At 43.9% G+C, this 19,459-nt stretch overlaps 1 protein-coding gene across 1 annotated transcript in view; it reads right to left on the bottom strand.

Annotated features, from left to right (window-relative positions):
• LOC124605883 (proteoglycan 4-like) overlaps positions 1 to 16,723 on the bottom strand; it is a 166,679-nt gene extending 149,956 nt beyond the window's left edge. The window contains exon 1 of the mRNA XM_047137832.1: positions 16,609 to 16,723. Coding sequence (XP_046993788.1) covers positions 16,609 to 16,723 — 115 coding nt within the window. The remainder of the gene's footprint in view (positions 1 to 16,608) is intronic.
• Between the last annotated feature and the right edge of the window lie 2,736 nt (positions 16,724 to 19,459).

Genomic DNA, 19,459 nt, shown 5'->3' with positions numbered 1-19,459 from the left:
TATCTGATAAAAAAAAGTCGCCAAAACTAGCTTTATAAATGTATTTCTAATTAACTCTGCCGAGGTGATTCGAAAAGTTAACTATAAATGAAACTAGCAATTCTGTGAAATTCTATTCTGCAATATAATGTGCGACGTCACAATACGTGACTTGCAATTCCAACACAAAAAAAACCAGAATGAAAAAGTCATTCTTTCAAAATTGGACTGGTAATTTTGTATAAGGAACGAAAATTTTTCGTGTAAATTTAAGTACGTAGTCAGACTGGCCAGATTCTACACTCAGAATAATCCACATGCAACTCTGCACTGTGAAAATAAAACTGCCTGCATACGAAATGTTGTGTGAACTTTAGCTATACTGACTTGACAATGAATTTAGGAAACTAACTCTAACTGTGAATGATCTATCTTACTATAATACAAAACTGGCCCTAACAAGTTTCATGTGCCTTACGTGTGGAACAGAATCCTGGTACTGCTCGAAGCTATGATCGTATGTGCAACAGCAGCAGCAAGCAGCCTAAATAGGAGAGAAGACGTTTTGGAGTGCCGTGCAAGCTCGTGCAACTCTTCCGAACTGATCACGCTTTGCTTTTTCGCTGTCGACCTATCTTCCATTCCGTGCAATGTGGCGACACACATAATCAAAAAGTAAAGTTTGTTTGTGAGGAAACGCTGCTGGAAATGAAGTTGTTAAATGATTGAAGGAAAAGTTGAGCTTTAAAAACAATATTCGCAACAAAAAAAGTCATTATCGAACTGTAACAGTCATCTTTAGAAAAATTATCACTTGTAACAAATCATACACTGCCAAGTTCAGTTTCTGAAAATAGTAAACTTTCCACAGAGATAGCTTGCACTCAGAAGATGTAGGTTTTATCGCTCTTTTACCAACTCTCGTCGGAAAAATCAAACCAACTAACCTATACCAATAAAGAGAGATGCCACTAAAACCATCCGTTATTCACACACACTACAATTCGTGCAAGCAAGCAATGCAGCAGCGCTTTACCTCCTCGTTTGACCAATTAATTTTTACATAATGATAATTCATCCTTTTCTGTATCTCTGTGTCTGTGTTCTCCAAGCTGTTTCCGCCCGTACTCTCAGTACTGCCAGTATCCGAATCTCTCTCTCTCTCTCTCTCTCTCTCTCTCTCTCTCTCTAGCTGCTCTTAGAACGCCTACTGCAACGACAGTGCTACCAGCAAACATCACAGTCTTGCACTCAGAGCTTCTGTGGCGTAACATATACTCGAAAATTACTGTTTGAAAAATATCCAGTATAGAATGTGACATACGACACATCGAATGAAGACCGAGCTTACGTCACTTTCCTTGAATACTAGAAATAAAGCACAAACCTTACACTGGCCCAACACCTGCTCTATTGGGGACAGATCTGGCAGTCTCGTAGGCGAGGAGAATAGTTCGACATCGTACGGCATACGTGCCATGTGTGGACGAGCATTGTCATGTTGAAAAAGGAGACCATCATACCGCCGGATGGGAGGTAATGCAAGAGAACGCAAGAAGTCCGTAAAGTATTGTTGTGCCGCCAGAGTTCCCTCAGTATCTTTATCTTTTGAACAGAGTTCCCTCAGTGACTGTCAGCCTTGACCTGAAGTTATACTCGATGTCTTTGTATACCACGACCCCAGGAGTAGCGCCGCTGTGCCTCTCACAAGCATTGGAACAACGGGACAACGCACCAGGTCGCCGCCATGCCCGCGGACGATGGTCTTCCGTGGCAGTGCAGAACCCCAAATTGTCACTGAAAGAAATCGACAGAATTCAACGGCAGTGCCTGCTTTTCGCTTACGGCAGCTTACGCGCGGGATGGTAATTCCCCAGTCTGCTGCTGCTGGTCTCTCACCAATGGTGCATGGTGACACAGAATGTTGCTGGGAGTCCATTACTTGTTCTCATGTGGCACGCGCAGACGCGAATGTCTTAGGAACGACGTGGTCAGACGTGATGGATTCGAACCTTGACGACGAGTAGGTCTACCCCCACGCCCCCATGGAGTCCAGCACCGGCCCACCGTCCCATTCCAGTGCCCCACAAACCTGCATGTCGCGTGATTCGACCAGTCGGCCAGGTGGAGACCCACAATGAGGTCCCTCCCTTTCAGTTTATGACCGATGCAGATAACGCTGTCTCACACGAGTGCGAGACATCTCCGTGACGTTCACGGTGATCATTCAACTTCTGGCCCTGTTCACGCCCCTTACATACAATACCTAGCCTGGCACCGACACTAAACACGAACAACAATAACGCTCTCAGTAGGCCATTCAAGCTGTCACAGAGAATTGGTTGGTTGGTTGGTTTAAAAGAGGGGGCGGGGTGGGGGGAAGGGGGTAGGGACCGAATTACGAGGTCATCGGTCCCTTGTTCCGAATAAAACAGTGCCACTGGGGTGAAAATAAAACAAACGAGACTTACAACACAAAACGGAATGAAAGGAAGAACCACAACAACGACGGAAGGGCAGCAAACACTAAAATGGACAAAATTGGACAAGAAAGCCATAGAGAGACGCAAGAAATAGGTAGAAGGGATAAAAACAAGAAAGCAGATTAGCATGGCTGGCTGACCGTAAGAATAAAAATGAGAAGCCAGCCACTCTGCAACACATTGGAACCTCCACCCTAAAAGCACTAGGGTGGAGGACACAGAGGGACAAAGGACATGGCTAAAACTTACATCAAGTGATAAAACCTACCCTCACGAATAAAAAACTAAAGCTGCTGTTGAGGTATTGTCGCCCAACACCGAAGTTAGGGTGTTAGGAAAGTTAAAAGTCCGCCGCAGAGCGGCTGAATGTGGGCAGTCCAGCAAGAGGTGGACGACCGTCATTTGCGAGCCCACGGCGACACTGAGGTGGGTCCTCGCGACGAAGGAGGGAACCGTGTGTTAAATTGACATCTGACCATGTCTGCTGGGTGCTTCACGTTTCTTGCGAGGCAGTGTACAATGACAGACAAAAAGATCACACGGCTCGAATAATTCTGAGTCCGAGAACAGAGCGTTGCCAATGCCCAAGTCCAGAAGAGCCAGTGTTCACAACTCAGGCGGTTTTTGGAGCTTCAGCTTGGTGTTTATATCGTCAAATAGAAGCAATATAATAGTTAGGATACAGTATTTATCGAAACTCATTGCAATTTAACTCATCGTATCATTTCTTTAGAAAATCATTAGTCGAGCATATAGACACGATTGAAATATAATTACTCCACGTCGGTAGAATTACTATCTCGACGAACGTTTGGAATCTGTTTCGATGGCTCAGTTTACAGCCTCATGGTTTACGAACATAAAGGACGAGCGTTCGAATCTAACTGGAGTCAACTGTGTTTTATTTGTTTGTTTTATTTGCATCTGTGCAGATAATACTTTAAACCTTAATTCGCTACAAATTGTAGAGCTGTAGGCTTTTCTATGTTCCGCAATCTTTCAAAAGATTCCGATTTTATAACAGTCTAATATTTAAACAAAAGGAGGAATGGTCATAGTAAAAATATTGAAAATGGACGTATTAATTGTAATTACCCTCAACCGCCACCAGGTGTCTCTATAGTTTTCAGCTAAGAGGAACGTATCAGCTGACTGGTATACGTCATAGGTACCAGTGGTCGCTGAAATAATGGGTAAACACTGGCAACATAGAGTTACGCACGTTTAGACTGTGAAACAATACTTGGACGACTAGAACTATATCTGTACTGCATATTCGTAAAGAATAAGAAAGAGGAAATTAAAGCATGGAGATTGAATTGGTCTGAAACAGACGTGGCGATGTTAGGCGGTCATTTGTTTAAATGGTTCAAATGGCTCTGAGCACTATGGGACTTAACATCTGACGTCATCAGCCCCTATAACTTAGAACTACTTAAACTTAACTAACCTAAGGACATCACACACATCCATGCCCGAGGCAGGATTCGAACCTGCGGCCGTAGCGGTCGCGCAGTTCCAGACTGAAGCGCCTAGAAACGCTCGGCCACACCGGCCGGTTAAGTCCCATATTGCTCAGAGCCATTTGAAAAAATTTGTAATAATAATAATAACAGTAATAATAATAATGGTAATAATAATTTCTCTATTAGTTTGTCTACCAGCTCAGAGAAAAGTGGAAGCATTGATGCATTGTTAACTGTTTCCACAAGCATCGACTGAGTTCACAGGCTAATCACACAAGTAAATTACGCTTCACGTGGTTGTAAATCGCCGAAATTACCAAATGAACCTCAAAATCACGAGAAATATACACATCGCTTTACTACTGAGGAAGGATATAATATAACGAGGAGCCCACAAAAACATTAAATCAATCTTTTAAAGGTTAGTGGATAGTGAGGAGTTGTTGCCATAAATCCAGAAAAATCGCCCGTGTTGGCGAAATTATTTAACTAGCTCATAAAGATCTGAGAACTGGAGGCACTCGACAACCGGGAACGAAAACGCATAGTTGGACACAAGTCATATTACCAAGAAAATGAGTAAATTATTCAGCCTGTCACCTAAATCAGCAGTGGAAAACAATAAGAAAATCTACTCCCACGATTTATTTATGTTAGTTGTTCTGGACAATCACATGGGATAATGTCAAATGTGAAACAAATTGGAAATACATGTGACTCCCAACTGTACCGAATAAAAGCGTCAGGAGCCGATCAACGAACTCCAGTGCCAGACAATGCAAGAAAGCCATTCTCCTGCGCGGTGTGGCTTGCTGTTAAAGAGAGCGTACGTTCCTAGAACAGGCAAGAAATGTATTATTTTCTGCTATGTGTTTCCCGCAAAAGAACCGTGAATATAAAATTAGAGCGACTCGCGTCCAATCGGAGACTTACCGGCAATCAATCTAACCGCGAACCATTTGTGAGTGGACCGGGAAAGGTGGGAAGTGACAGCGGCACACAAAATAGCCTCCACCACGCACTCCAAGGTGGACTGCGGGGTATACATGTGGAAAAGCTTTTCACCGAACATCATGACAAAGGATCTCGTCTGCAAGTGAGAGGTTGCTCTCTTTTCTTTATGAATGAGGTACGTTTGACTAGATAAAAATTTTGGCGAAAAAAATCGAATGGATACTCTAATCCACGTGGTCACCTAGCGGAAAACCACTCAGAGAATGTTTGAGTCTCAGATGCATATAAAGTGGTACGTAACGTTCTCGTAGAGGGCTACTGGAATCAGGAAGCTAGTTATGGAGACCAGCCAAAATATCTGCTGCAATGGTTTTCGCGCAAAATGCACCACTAGATCTCACCGAAGATAACTGCACACGAGACCATCGAGGTCAGCGTCCCTCACCTCCAGACCCTACAACCTGTCCCCAAACTCTTAACACTTCTCTACTGAACACGTAATTGCGCGCCACGGTAACTCTCGACACGTATAGACTATTTTCACAAGTACACGAGAAGTCAGCCAAATTCATGAGCTGATGCTGTAATAGGAAGTTCATAGGTCACTGCTGAATATCACTGATACTCGCCAAAAGCATTTTATATGAGTATGAAAACTGCAGGATTTCTGCACCAAGGTTAACTGTGCCATGTCAGTCAAGAGTAACAAAATATCTTTCTTCTGAAAAGTTATTCTTCATGGTGTCTATGCACTATGTGTAACTCAACAACTCGTAACTGGTTATGAAGTATAAAACGCAATTATCGTGATATTTCGCCTATATTTCTGCAGATAACGTGAAGGAAAATAATTACATTGTTAATGTCGACGCTAAAGTGCCGCATTAAACGAAATATATCAACAGTGTTGTTACCAGTTGTGTATCGGAGTCTTTGCAGATGGGTGTCGCACGTTAACCTACAATTTCATTCAGTTCCTGATCAACTGCGTGTAGGGAACTATACTTCAAACTGGTTGCAGCATTGACTATCACTGATCGCCTTTAAGACACAGAACAGCTTTTACAAGATAGACTGCCGTTGAGAACTGCATTAAATCAGACCACGTGCTAAGAACCACTACAACAACCCAGGAACAAGAGAAAATAATATAACGCAAGGAAATAATTATGCAACACATTTAAATAAAGAGAATCAGTGACATAGCATACAGTGATTAAAAATGTCCGCAGCTCGTGGTCTAGGGGGAGAAGATAGTGTCGCATTGCGCGTCGAGCGAGCAGGCCGTAGTTAACTTCCGCCTGTGCTGCAGCGCCGCTTGTGTCGAAGCTACTCTGTCTTGCTTGAGTATACACCGGTTGGAATTCATAACCTTCCTCTTGAAGTGGACGATTCATTTCTGAAAACAGCGTTGCTTCCGTTTGGAGTAATACGGCATATCCGATGTGAACGCTGGTCAGCACAACATCGTTTCTAGTGCTATAATGGTACCGGACTGTGGACATGTGCGTTAAAAGGAATATTCCTTCGCACTTAACTGTTTCTGATTACCGAATCCATATTACATATTGTTGTTGTTGTTGTTGTTGTGGTCTTCAGTCCTGAGACTGGTTTGATGCAGCTCTCCATGCTACTCTATCCTGTGCAAGCTTCTTCATTCCAAGTTCCTACTGCAGCTTACATCCTTCTGAATCTGCTTAGTGTATTTATCTCGTGGTGTCCCTCCACGATTTTTACCCTCCACGCTACACTTCAATGCTAAATTTGTGATCCCTTGATGCCTCAGAACATGTCCTACCAACCGATCCCTTCTTCTAGTCAAGCTGTGCCACAAACTTCTCTTCTCCCCAAATCTACTCAGTGCCTCCTCATTAGTTATGTGATCTACCCATCTAATCTTCAGCATTCTTCTGTAGCACTACATTTCGAAAGCTTCTATTCTCTTCTTGTCCAAACTATTTATCGTCCATGTTTCACTTCCATACATGGCTACACTCCATATAAATACTTTCAGAAACGACTTCCTGATAAATCAATACTCGATGTGAAGAAATTTTTCTTCTTCAGAAACGCTTTCCTTGCCATTGTCAGTCTACATTTTATACCCTCTCTATTTCGACCATCATCAGTTATTTTGCTCCCCAAATAGCAAAACTCCTTTGCTACTTTAAGTGTCTCATTTCCTAATCTAATTCCCTCAGCATCACCCGACTTACTTCGACTACATTCCATTATCTTCGTTTTGCTTTTGTTGATGTTCATCTTATACCCTCCTTTCAAGACACTGTCCATTCCGTTCAACAGCTCTTCCAAGTCCTTTGCTGTCTCTGACAGAATTACAATGTCATCGGCGAACCACAAAGTTTTTATTTCTTCTCCATGGACTTTAATACCTACTCCGAACTTTTCTTTTGTTTCCTTTACTGCTTGCTTAATATACATATTGAATACCATCGGGGAGGGGCTACAAACTTGTCTCACTTCCTTCCCAACCACTGCTTCCTTTTCATGCCCCTCGACTCTTATAACTCCATCTGGTTTCTGTACAAATTGTAAATAGTCTTTCGCTCCCTGTATTTTACCCGTGCCACCTTCAGAATTTGAAAGAGAGTGTTCCAGTCAACATTGTCAGAAGCTTTCTCTAAGTCTACAAAAACTAGAAACGTAGGTTTGCATTTCCTTAATCTTTCTGCTAAGATAAGTCGTAGGGTCAGTATTGCCACACGTGTTCCAACATTTCTACGGAATCCAAACTGATCTTCCCCGAGGTCGGCTTGTACTAGTTTTTCCATTCGTCTGCAAAGTATTCGCGTTAGTATTTTGCAGCTGTGACTTATTAAACTGATAGTTCGGTAATTTCCACATCTGTCAACACCTGCTTCCATTGGGATTGGAATTATATATTCTTCTTGAAGTCTGAGGGAATTTCGTCTGTCTTATACATCTTGCTCACCAGATGGTAGAGTTTTGTCAGGACTGACTCTCCCAAGGCTGTCAGTAATTCTAATGGAATGTTGTCTACTCCGAGGCGTTATTTCGACTTAGGTCTTTCAGTGCTCTGTCAAACTCTAGACGCAGTGTCGTATCTCCCATTTCATCTTCATCTACATTCTCTTCCATTTCCATAATATTGTCCTCAAGAACATCGATCCTGTGTAGACCCTCTATATACGCCTTCCACCTTTCTGCTTTCCCTTCTTTTTGCTTAGAACTGGGTTTCCATCTGAGCTCTTGATATTCATACAAGTTGTTCTCTTTTCTCCAAAGGTCTCTTTAATTTTCCTGTAGGCGGTATCTATCTTACCCCTAGTGAGGTAGGCCTCTACATCCTTACATTTGCCCTCTAGCCATCCCTGCTTAGCCATTTTGCACTTCCTGTCGATCACATTTTTGAGACGTTTGTATTCCTTTTTGCCTGCTTCACTTACTGCATTTTTATATTTTCTCCTTTCATGAATTAAATTCAATATTTCTACTGTTATCCAAGGATTTCTACTAGCCCTCGTCTTTTTACCTACTTAATCCTCTGCTGCCTTCACTTCTTCATCCCTCAGAGCTACCCATTCTTCTTCTACTGTATTTATTTCCCCCATTCCTGTCAATTGTTCCCTTATGCTCTCCCTGAAACTCAGTACAACCTTTGGTTCTTTCAGTTTATCCAGGTCCCATCTGCTTAAATTCACACCTTTTTGCAGTTTCTTCAGTTTTAATCTACAGTTCATATTGTTGTCAGAGTCCACATCTCCCCCTGGAAATGTCTTACAATTTAAAACCTGGTTCCTAAGTTTCTGTCTTACTGCGAATAACATTTAACAAACTTCCACCGGCGTAGCAGTGTTTCACCCTTTGACTTTGATTCAGGCGGCAACAGGAAACGGCGCGCTGTGGACGGGGAGCGGTGCGCTAGGCAGCTGTAGAGTTCTGACGTGTCCACGAAAATGTGAGAACTGAGCGGTCTGCCGTTCTGATTATCAGAACGCGGGAAACTTCCCTTTCATCTTTATTAACAAAATATGAGAAACAGGATCTTTTACGAGAACAAAAGTGAACCTCGTTATTCTTACTCGCTCTGATGGCGTAAGAACATGACCCTATGAAAGGGGGGGCCGGCGGGTTGAAGTGAGGGAAATGGTCCAGCATATCGAGGAAAGAAAGGGATGGCGGGCAAGGAAGCGAGGAATATGACTATTGTGACTAAAAGTTACGTTTCTTTTTAACGAGAGAATGAAATCCCGGCAGATTTCAGTGTGAGGTGCACCCGTTGACTGTTCTGGCCAAATCAATCTGACTCACAGGCACCACGGTGTGTGCTGGAATTATCAAACGTCAGACGGCCGACTCAGGACTAATAATGTCACCTTCATGACCCACGATATGTGCGATGTGATATGCAGTTCCACTGTCAGTACAGCTGGAAACTGCCACTGGCTCTTAGTCCATCACAAGATGCAGACAACGGGTCTCATCCATTAGGGAAAGGCCGGACGACGACGAAGGTAAAGAACCGCAACCAATTTCCGCCAAGCCCCGCTACGGGAGCCGAATTAGCAAAATCCAAACCGCCCCAGAGTGCAGAAACCAACGGAACTATCCTCTGTTCATGGAATCTCCCCTCTTGACTGTTATATTGGCCTGGTAACCAATCCATACGCAGCTAGGGCGTTCCCGCACTTGCTGAGCAAGCCTCCATTTTGCACATGACGAGAGGAACCAATCAGCGACTCCAAATTTCTCTTGTCCGAAAAAAGAAAATTTTACACTAGGGTAGTGTCGTTCTCATGGTAAGCATGCCCATGTTTTGGCGTAACAGCATCTGCATAGACGAGGTCATATCCCTCATTTACGAGAAGGTCTAATCTTTCGACGCTAACCAATTTCAATTTCTGAATGAATGGTGTTAAGCTTCCCAAATAGTCGTGCCCATCAAATATATTTCTGGCGCTGACTAAATGAACATGGCGACTTCCTGATGTCAGGGGGGCCTACAGTTTTGTCTCCTCTAGACAGGTACACCAGCTGTTCTGTCCGTATCGTCACAGGATCTGACATGAGAATGAACAGACCTTTGTGACCTTCACACCGTTTGCACATTAGCTCAGTTTACAGCAGTCTTTCTTACGTGGCTTCCTCCACCCACTTTCTGCCACATGGTCGCCGTCACAGGTGGACCTAGGGATGTTTACGAGTGTGGAAATCTCGCGTACAGACGTGTGACACAAGTGACACCCAATCACCTAACCACGTTCGAAATCCGTGAGTTTCGCGGAGGGCAATGGGGAGATCGCCGTTTTTGTTCTTGGTTCCTTCACCAACAACAGTTGATCTGGCATTAAGCTCTCCTGTGATGATTTCTGGGCCAAGTATAGAAATTTAATGAGAGATATATTGGTAGATCCCTAGTGGAAGGTACATATACAGTTGCGAAGAAGATTGGTTTCCTATGTTTTTTTCCTACTTTTTACGACAATAGCTTGTTGTGTTTTCAGTTTTTCCGGTAAATCAAGTCTTATAGCAGCCAGTTGTTTTCTATGAAAGAAGGTAACTCTTCCTTGTGAACATCTTCCTCTGCCTGTTTTGGGGTTGTGTAACGCGTGACATACGTAAACGAGAAGACTTACGTCTTTGATGATGCATTTTTTTTCATTAATTCCAAAAAATGTAATGTTTTATTCTAGAATCAACTTCTAGGAGCTCATCTTTAGCACACAAAGCATTGGCGTGGACAAAGCTATACTATAATACTATAGTATCACTGTCTTTTCTGAAAGCGAATGTGAGAAGGTTACCAAATTTGTAGAGTGCAACAATATCTTAGACTTGGGCAGATGAGTTTGACGCGTTGCAGATGTAGATGTGTATGTTGCTCCACACCTGCAGAATTTTCATATACACACATCAAAAGAAGTGTTCCACCACCTCGGTACCGAGAGTTTGGGAACGTGCACGGAAAACTGGAACAGAGGTCAATATAAACATCATTTCCGCCCTTCTTATTGCTCATTAAAACCACACATTGCATGTTGTACCACTATACAGCGAGACCTTCAGAGATGGTGGTCCAGATCACTGTGCACACTGGTACCTCTAATACCAAGTAGCACGTCCTCTTGAACTGATGCATGCCTGTATTCGTCGTGGCATACTATCCACAAGTTCATCAAGGTACTGTTGGTCCAGATTGTCCCACACCTAAACCTCGATTCGGCGTACACCCCTCAGAGTGTTTGGTGATTCACGTCGTTCGTAAACAGCCCTTTTCAATCTATCCCAGTTATGTTCTATCCTGAAGGAAGTCATTCGCTAGATGGGCACGATGGCGTTGCGAATTGTCGTGCATGAAGACAAATGGCTCGTCAATATCCTGCCGATATGGTAGCACAGTCGGTAGGAGGATGGCATTCACGTATCGTACAGGCGTTACGGTGCCTTCCATGACGACCAGCGGCGTACGTCGGCCGCACATAATGCCACCCTAAAACAGCAGGTAACCTCCACCTTACTGCACCCGCTGGACAGTGTGCCTCCAAACACGTCTCCGACAAATGTTCGGTTAAAGGCATATGCTGCACTCATCAGTGAAGAGAGCGTTATGCCAGTCCTGAACAATCCATTCGGCACATTGTTGGGCCCATTTGTACCACGCTGCATGGTGTCGTGATTGCAAACATGGACCTCCCCATGGACGTTGGGAGTGAAGCTGAGCATCATGCAGTCTATTGTACACAGTTTGAGTCGTAACACGATGTCCTGTGGCTGCACGAAAACCATTATTCAACATGGTGGCGTTGCTGTCAGGGTTCCTCCGAGCGATAATCCGTAGGTAGCGATCATCCACTGCAGTAGTAGCCCTTGGATGGCATGAATGAGGCATGCCATCGACAGTTCCTGTCTCTCTCTATCTCCTCAATGTCCGAACAACATCACTTTGTCTCACTCCGAGACGCCTTAACACTTTCCTTGTTGAGAGCCCTTCCTGGCACAAAGTAACAATGCGGACGTGATCTCACCGCGGTATTGACCGTCTAGGCATGGCTGAACTAGACAACACGAACCATGTACCTCCATCCTGGTGGAATGATTGGATTAATAGCCGCTGAACATGCATGCTTGTTTACATCTTTAGGCGGGTGTAGTGACATCTCTGAACAGTTAAAGGGACTGTGTCTGTGATACAATATCCACAGTCAACGTCGAACTTCAGGAGCACTATAAATTGGGGTGATGCAAAACTCTTTTTGAAGTGTGTGTTTTCGCAGAAACTTTCTGGAAATCGTTTTTATCGTTTCAGTAATGAGGGATCCACGTTCCGGAAGAATGTTGAGTAGTTCAGTGCTTAATGCACGCAGAAAGTTTTCAGCTTGTAAGCATTCAGCATGAGGTTAGGTGGTTCATCAGTTCACTTGATCTTATCTGTTCTGCCAGTGGAGATGGATTACTGCACGCATTCAACATGAGGTAAAGTGGTTCATCAGTTCACTTGATCTTATCTATTCTGTCAGTGGAGATGGATTACTGCACGCATTCAACATGAGGTAAAGTCGTTCATCAGTTCACTTGATCTTATCTCTTCTGTCAGTGGAGAAGGATTACTGCACGCATTCAACATGAGGTAAAGTGGTTCATCAGTTCACTTGATCTTATCTGTTCTGTCAGTGGAGATGGATTACTGCACACATTCAACATGAGGTAAAGTGGTTCATCAGTTCACTTGATCTTATCTGTTCTGTCAGTGGAGATGGATTACTGCACGCATTCAACATGAGGTAAAGTGGTTCATCAGTTTGCTTGATCTTATCTGTTCTGTCAGTGGAGATGGATTACTGCACGCATTCAACATGAGGTAAAGTGGTTCATCAGTTCACTTGATCTTATCTGTTCTGTCAGTGGAGATGGATTACTGCACACATTCAACATGAGGTAAAGTGGTTCATCAGTTCACTTGATCTTATCTGTTCTGTCAGTGGAGATGGATTACTGCACACATTCAACATGAGGTAAAGTGGTTCATCAGTTCACTTGATCTTATCTGTTCTGTCAGTGGAGATGGATTACTGCACGCATTCAACATGAGGTAAAGTGGTTCATCAGTTCGCTTGATCTTATCTGTTCTGTCAGTGGAGATGGATTACTACACGCATTCAACATGAGGTAAAGTGGTTCATCAGTTCACTTGATCTTATCTGTTCTGCCAGTGGAGATGGATTGCTCCTGCCATTTTGAGCAATTTAGATCGTTAAGGAAGTGAGTATCATTGCAATTGCTGCAGTCAGGTTTTTAGAATCAAATTTGCACTGGAAATCAGCTGAGATACACTGCATTTCCCACATTTGGATTCGTTGCGACAATTTTAGAAGGTGTGCTGATAATTGTTGCATTCTTTGAATTGTTTGAGTTGCGGAGGTAGTGGATTGGATGGTTGAAACTTATGTAGTACGCATTGCATCCTGAAATGCTATGAAAGCAGTTTCTCTATGGTTTCGTTGTATTCGTAGATGACACGTAATTTTTTGCTGGGTCGTTTGGTGAGTCGTGAGTAGATGCGGGCTGCTTTCTTTGAATGGGTGTCCCCGCATCTTTAGTTCCTCTTCGACTTCTTCATTGGTGACGTCGTGATCGACACTAGTGGTGACGCCACTTTGGAAGGGTCCACGTGGTTTCCAGTCAGGTTGCGGTTTACTGCGTGAGTTCGTTGACTTGATAGTTGCTTCCTGTCTGGTGCCAGTTGTTTTCTTGAGTTTGATTTCAAAGTCAGTTGGTAAGTGCTGAGTCTGACGTGGTTCCTTCTAAAATTCGTGTCAGTCACAAATTATGCTAGGTTGAATTGTTTTAGTGAAGGTATGAAAAGACTTAGTAGTTCCCTTGGGGACAGATTTTTAATGATAACAATTCCAGGTTGAATGATCATATCAAACTTCAGAATGGTTTGTTTGACAGTGAGTACCTGGCTGTCGGTCGGACTGAGAACGTTGAGGTTGCTGAGATTGTTGAGGGTAAGTTGGTGACTCTTGGGATTGGCCTGTGTGGTTGTGTCGGATCTATTGTTTTTTGTCAGGTTTCTTGATGGGTGTGTACAACGTTGATTCTGCATGGTGGTGATGGGATGACTCAGTAGCTTTCAAAACCTGCTCGCATTTTCTAGTTCTGGCCCTAAACTCTGTGCCTTAGCTTTGGTACACGAGGGCTGACTGTCCTTGGGATAGGACAGTAGCCTGGTGTAACTGGAACTATTCGTCCCTAGGTCTAACACTTCTACTGGGACGCACCATTGTGCTCCTCCAACCACTTCTACATCTACATCTACATTTATACTCCGCAAGCCACCCAACGGTGTGTGGCGGAGGGCACTTTACGTGCCACTGTCATTACCTCCCTTTTCTGTTCCAGTCGCGTCCGGTTCGCCTGAAGAACGACTGTCTGAAAGCCACCGTGCGCGCTCGAATCTCTCTAATTTTACATTCGTGATCTCCTCTGGAAGTATAAGTAGGGGGAAGCAATATATTCGATACCTCATCCAGAAACGCAACCTCTCGAAACCTGGCGAGCAAGCTAAGCCGTGATGCAGAGCGCCTCTGTTGCAGAGTCTGCCACTTGAGTTTGCTAACCATCTCCGTAACGCTATCACGGCTACCAAATAACCCTGTGACGAAACGCGCCGCTCTTCTTTGGATCTTCTCTGTCTCCTCCGTCAACCCGATCTGGTACGGATCCCACACTGATAAGCAATACTCAAGTATAGATCAAACGAGTGTTTTGTATGCCACCTCCTTTGTTGATGGACTACATTTTCTAAGTACTCTCCCAATGAATCTCAACCTGGCACCCGCCTTACCAACAATTAATTTTACATGATCATTCCACTTCAAATCGTTCCGCACGCATACTCACAGATGTTTTACAGAAGTAACTTCTACCAGTGTTTGTTCTGCTATCATATAATCGTACAATAAAGGATCCTTCTTTCTATGTATTCGCAATACATTACATTTGTCTATGTTAAGGATCAGTTGCCACTCCCTGCACCAAGTGCCTATCCGCTGCAGATCTTCCTGCATCTCGCTACAATTTTCTAACGCTGCAACTTCTCTGTATACAACAGCGTCATCCGCGAAAAGCCGCATGGAAATTCCGACACTATCTACTAGGTCATTTATATATATTGTGAAAAGCAATGGTCCCATAACACTCCCCTGTGACACGGCAGAGGTTACTTTAACGTCTGTAGACGTCTCTCCATTGAGAACAACATGCAGTGTTCTGTTTGCTAAAAACTCTTCAATCCAGTTACACACCTGGTCTGATATTCCATAGGCTCTTACATTTTTTATGAGGCGACAGTGTGGAACTGTATCGAACGCCTCCGGAAGTCAAGGAAAATGGCATCTACCTGGGAGCCTGTATCTAATATTTTCTGGGTCTCACACGATCGCTGTTTCCGAAATCCATGTTGATTCCTACGGAGTAGATTCGGGGTTTCCAAAAACGACATGATACTCGAGCAAAATACATGTTCTAAAATTCCTCAACAGATCGACATCAGAGATATAGGACTATAGTTTTGCGCATCTGCTCGACGACCCTTCTTCAAGACTGGGACTACCTGTGCTCTTTTCCAATCATATGGAACCTTCCGTTCCTCTAGAGACTTGCGGTACACGGCTGTTAGAAGGGGGGCAAGTTCTTTCGCGTACTCTGTGTAGAATCTAATTGGTATCCCGTCAGGTCCAGTAGAATTTCCTCTGTTGAGTGATTCCAGTTGCTTTTCCATTCCTTGGACATCATACTTCTGGCCCTGTGACTTGGCACATTATATTGTTGAAAAATGCCACAGCCATCACGAAACGTGATCGTCATGAAGTGGTGTACGCGGACTGCAACCAGTGTACGATGCTTTTTGGGCATCATGGTGTCTTTTAAGAGCTCTGCTGGACCCATGGACGCTGATGTGAATGTTCCTCAGAGCATAATGGAGCCTCTGCGAGTTGTCTCGTCCTGCAGTACAGGTGTCAAGGAGCTGTTCTACCGGAAGACGAAGGACTCGCACCCTGCCATCGGCATGATGGAGAATTTATGGCTATTCGTCAGATCATGTATCTCTCTGCCACTGCTCCAACGTCCAGTGCTGGTGGTCGCTTTGCCATTTCAGTCGTAGTTGGCACAAGCATGGATCATGCGCTGCAGAGGCCCATTGTTGGGAGTGTTCAATGCACTGCGTGTTCAGAAATGCCGGCAATCTGCCCAGCATTAAAGACTTATGCCAGTTCCGCCAGAGTTCGCCACCTGTCCTGTTCCACTTGTCTGCCCAGCTTATGACGTCCGACACCTGTAAGGAGGGGCGGCCGCCCAACTCAACAACGTCTCCACATGGTCTCACCTTGGTCCCACCGCCTGTTGTAGGCATTCATCAAAACTCTCCTCCAACTCCTGCCAAGTCGTGTAGTTTCTGAAATGCTTATGCCTAACCTCCAGGCCACCACAATCTGCCCTCAGTCAAACTGGGTAGATCACGCGCATTCCCCATCTTACACACGAACAGCAAGTTCACTGATACTACATGCACCGTGCGTGTGTCTGACTAACAGTCATTCCTATAAATGTGACGCTGCTGTCACCTGGATCGGTTTATAAGTATGGTGGGTCACTGGTCATAATGTCCTGGCTGATAGGTGTACACTCTCTTATACACTCACCGTAAACACCCCAAGAAATCAGTCATGTCGCTTACTTACCTGACCTTGACCTATAAGGCACATCATGCACCATATGTGTCTCACCAATTCCACGTCCCTGCTTTTTACGTATTGTAGCTTTCTTCTCCTGGTTGGTTGTCGACACATTTAACATTCCTTAGAATGACGTTAGCGACAGACATGTATAATAGAAGTTTTTGTGGAGAACTATATCTTCACGTTGGCCAGTGAGGTCGTTTGTACGATCTAGTAAGATCCTTAGTACTTAATTAAAAATTTCTTTATATCAGTGTCTGGCATATAGGGATTTGTAACTATTATCCACTGTCCCACGCAGTACTGAGACAGCTTGTCTATGCCCCAGTTCACCTGTTCCTGTCGTTCTAGCACCCTCGTGTTTGCATTCTGCACATTCCTAAAGACTTCCCTTATCCAGGCTTAATTTAGAAGACAAGACGTTAAAAGCGGTGCCTAATCTTTCTCGATGATATGTGAAATGATGAGAAATCTTGTAATAGACTAACCGAATACGGAAGCCTTCATCGGTTTAGCATTTTCGTCGTATGCGTCTATAAAAATGTTCCCAACTCGATAACACTAATACTCATTAATAACGTATTCAGAATAAGGCATCGTACTTTCATCACATGGAAGGGAATTTTATTCATGACCGCTCTCTTGCTCTATGGGGGATGATCGAAGGATTAAGCTATTGGCAGTATCGCAAGAACCCAGCCATAACATGAAAAGATGCAAAATCCTTCCGACCTTACTCATTCCGCCGACCTAATGCATTTATTAATTAATTACCTTGCTAATCACAATGATTTTACAGGGGACTTGCAAACAATTCCCATGTGTGTGGGGGGGGGGTGAATTTAAAATGAATGAAATAAACGTAAATTGATACTAGTATTGCATCTTTATTAACAAAATATGAGAACCAGGATCTTTTACGAGAACAAAAGTGAACCTCGTTATTCTTACTCGCTCTGATGGCGTAAGAACATGACCCGATGAAAGGGGGGGGGGGGGGGCCGGCGGGTTGAAGTGAGGGAGATGGTCCAGCATATCGAGGAAAGAAAGGGATGGCGGGCAAGGAAGCGAGGAATATGACTAATGTGACTAAAAGTTACGTTTCTTTTTAACGAGAGAATGAAGTTATCTTCATACGATCGCCGCTACTGTAAACTAAACAGAACATGTGCTGAGTATTAGGATAAGAACCCGCCAAAGCGGCCTACCCTCGTGAAACAAGTAAATCTTATCAGTGTCTATGATAACAACTTTCGCCTGAGCGAAGAGGATCAAAAAGTGTGAACCTTTGAAACGGAATCAACAGAACGGAAGGCCAGCCGCTCGCAACCTGGTCACGTGATCTAGCACGAAAACCAAGCCTGTTTCACAAAAGTTGCATATCATAGAATCTTAGTTCAACGCCCATATCACAAAGAAACGGAGAAGAAAAGAACTAGAACTGATATGTGATTACATTTTCATGCAATTTGGGTGCACAGATCCTGAGAAATCAATACCCAGAATAACAGGACCTGCAACATACGGTCGTGCATTATCCTGCTGAAATGTATGGTTTCGCAGGGATCGAATGAAGGATAGAGCCACGGGTCGTAACACATCTGAAATGTAACGTCTACTGTTCAAAGTGCCGTCAATGCGAACAAGAGCTGACCGAGACGTGTAACCAATGGCACCCCATACCATCACGCCGGGTGATACGCCAGTATGGCGATGACGAATAGACTCCTCCAATGTGCGTTCACCGCGATGTCGCCAAACACGGATGCGACCATCATGATGCTGTAAACAGAACCTGGAGTCATCCGGAAAAAATGACATTTTGCTATGCGCGCACCCAGGTCCGTCGTTGAGTACACGATCGCAGGCGCTCCTGTCTGTGATGCAGCGTCAAGGGTACCCGCAGCCATGGCCTCCGAGCTGATAGTCCATTCTGCTGCAAACGTCGTCGAACTGTTCGTGTAGATGGTTGTTGTCTTGCAAACTTTTATCAAAGTCGGAAACGTGATGTTACGCATTTCGCCTCCTTACACGAGGCATCACAGCAACGTTTCACCAGGCAACGCCGGTCAACTGCTGTTTGTGTATGAGAAATTGGTTGGAAACTTTCCTCATGTCAGTACGCTGTACGTGTCGCCACCGGCACCAACCTTGTGTGAATGCCCTGAAAACCTTATCATTTGCATATTACAGCATCTTCTTCCTGTAGGTTAAATTTCGCGTCTGTAGCACGTCATCTTCGTGGTGCAGCAATTTTAATGGATGGACAGTAGTGTATTTTTGCTACTAGATGACTGTCCCTAATGACCTCAGTGTTAATTGGAAGCTAAACACTAGTCTTAGAATCTATAGAATTTATACAGGGTCAAGTGCAGACCTCAGTGTGTGGATGTGTGAAGGTACTGTATTTTCTGATGAGGTATCTAGCATAACATATCTAGTTTCTACGTTTCTTTTTGTAACTCGGTTCTTTCCATGTGTTGTCTTTTGAGTATATTTTAACGTTTTAAAGAATTTTTTTTGGATGAGTGAGGTATTAGTCACGTTTCTAGCTAATTTCTTCTGTACGAGTGGCCATATATCTAGTGGTCTTGCCACATCAAATCTCACACGATGAAGAAAGTTCAGCAGTGTCTGGCCTGGTTAGTAATTGGATGGATTATATTCTGGATATTGAAGGTGCCATTGGATTTGAGGGACTTGTACTCAGCTGTTTCACAGTATGAATATTATTACTATAGATGCAACAAGTGTTAAATAATGTAGTATTCTTGAGGAATAGTATTGATGGGAGAATTTTGTGAGGTAATGGGTGAGATATGGCGCCCTGTAAATATATTAAGTTTGGAGTTGG

The sequence above is a fragment of the Schistocerca americana genome, chromosome 3 (genome assembly GCF_021461395.2).
Source record: "Schistocerca americana isolate TAMUIC-IGC-003095 chromosome 3, iqSchAmer2.1, whole genome shotgun sequence".
Classification (NCBI taxonomy): Eukaryota; Metazoa; Arthropoda; class Insecta; order Orthoptera; family Acrididae; genus Schistocerca; species Schistocerca americana.
Note: the sequence above shows the minus strand (reverse complement) of the source record. Positions and strands in the feature narration are given on the sequence as shown.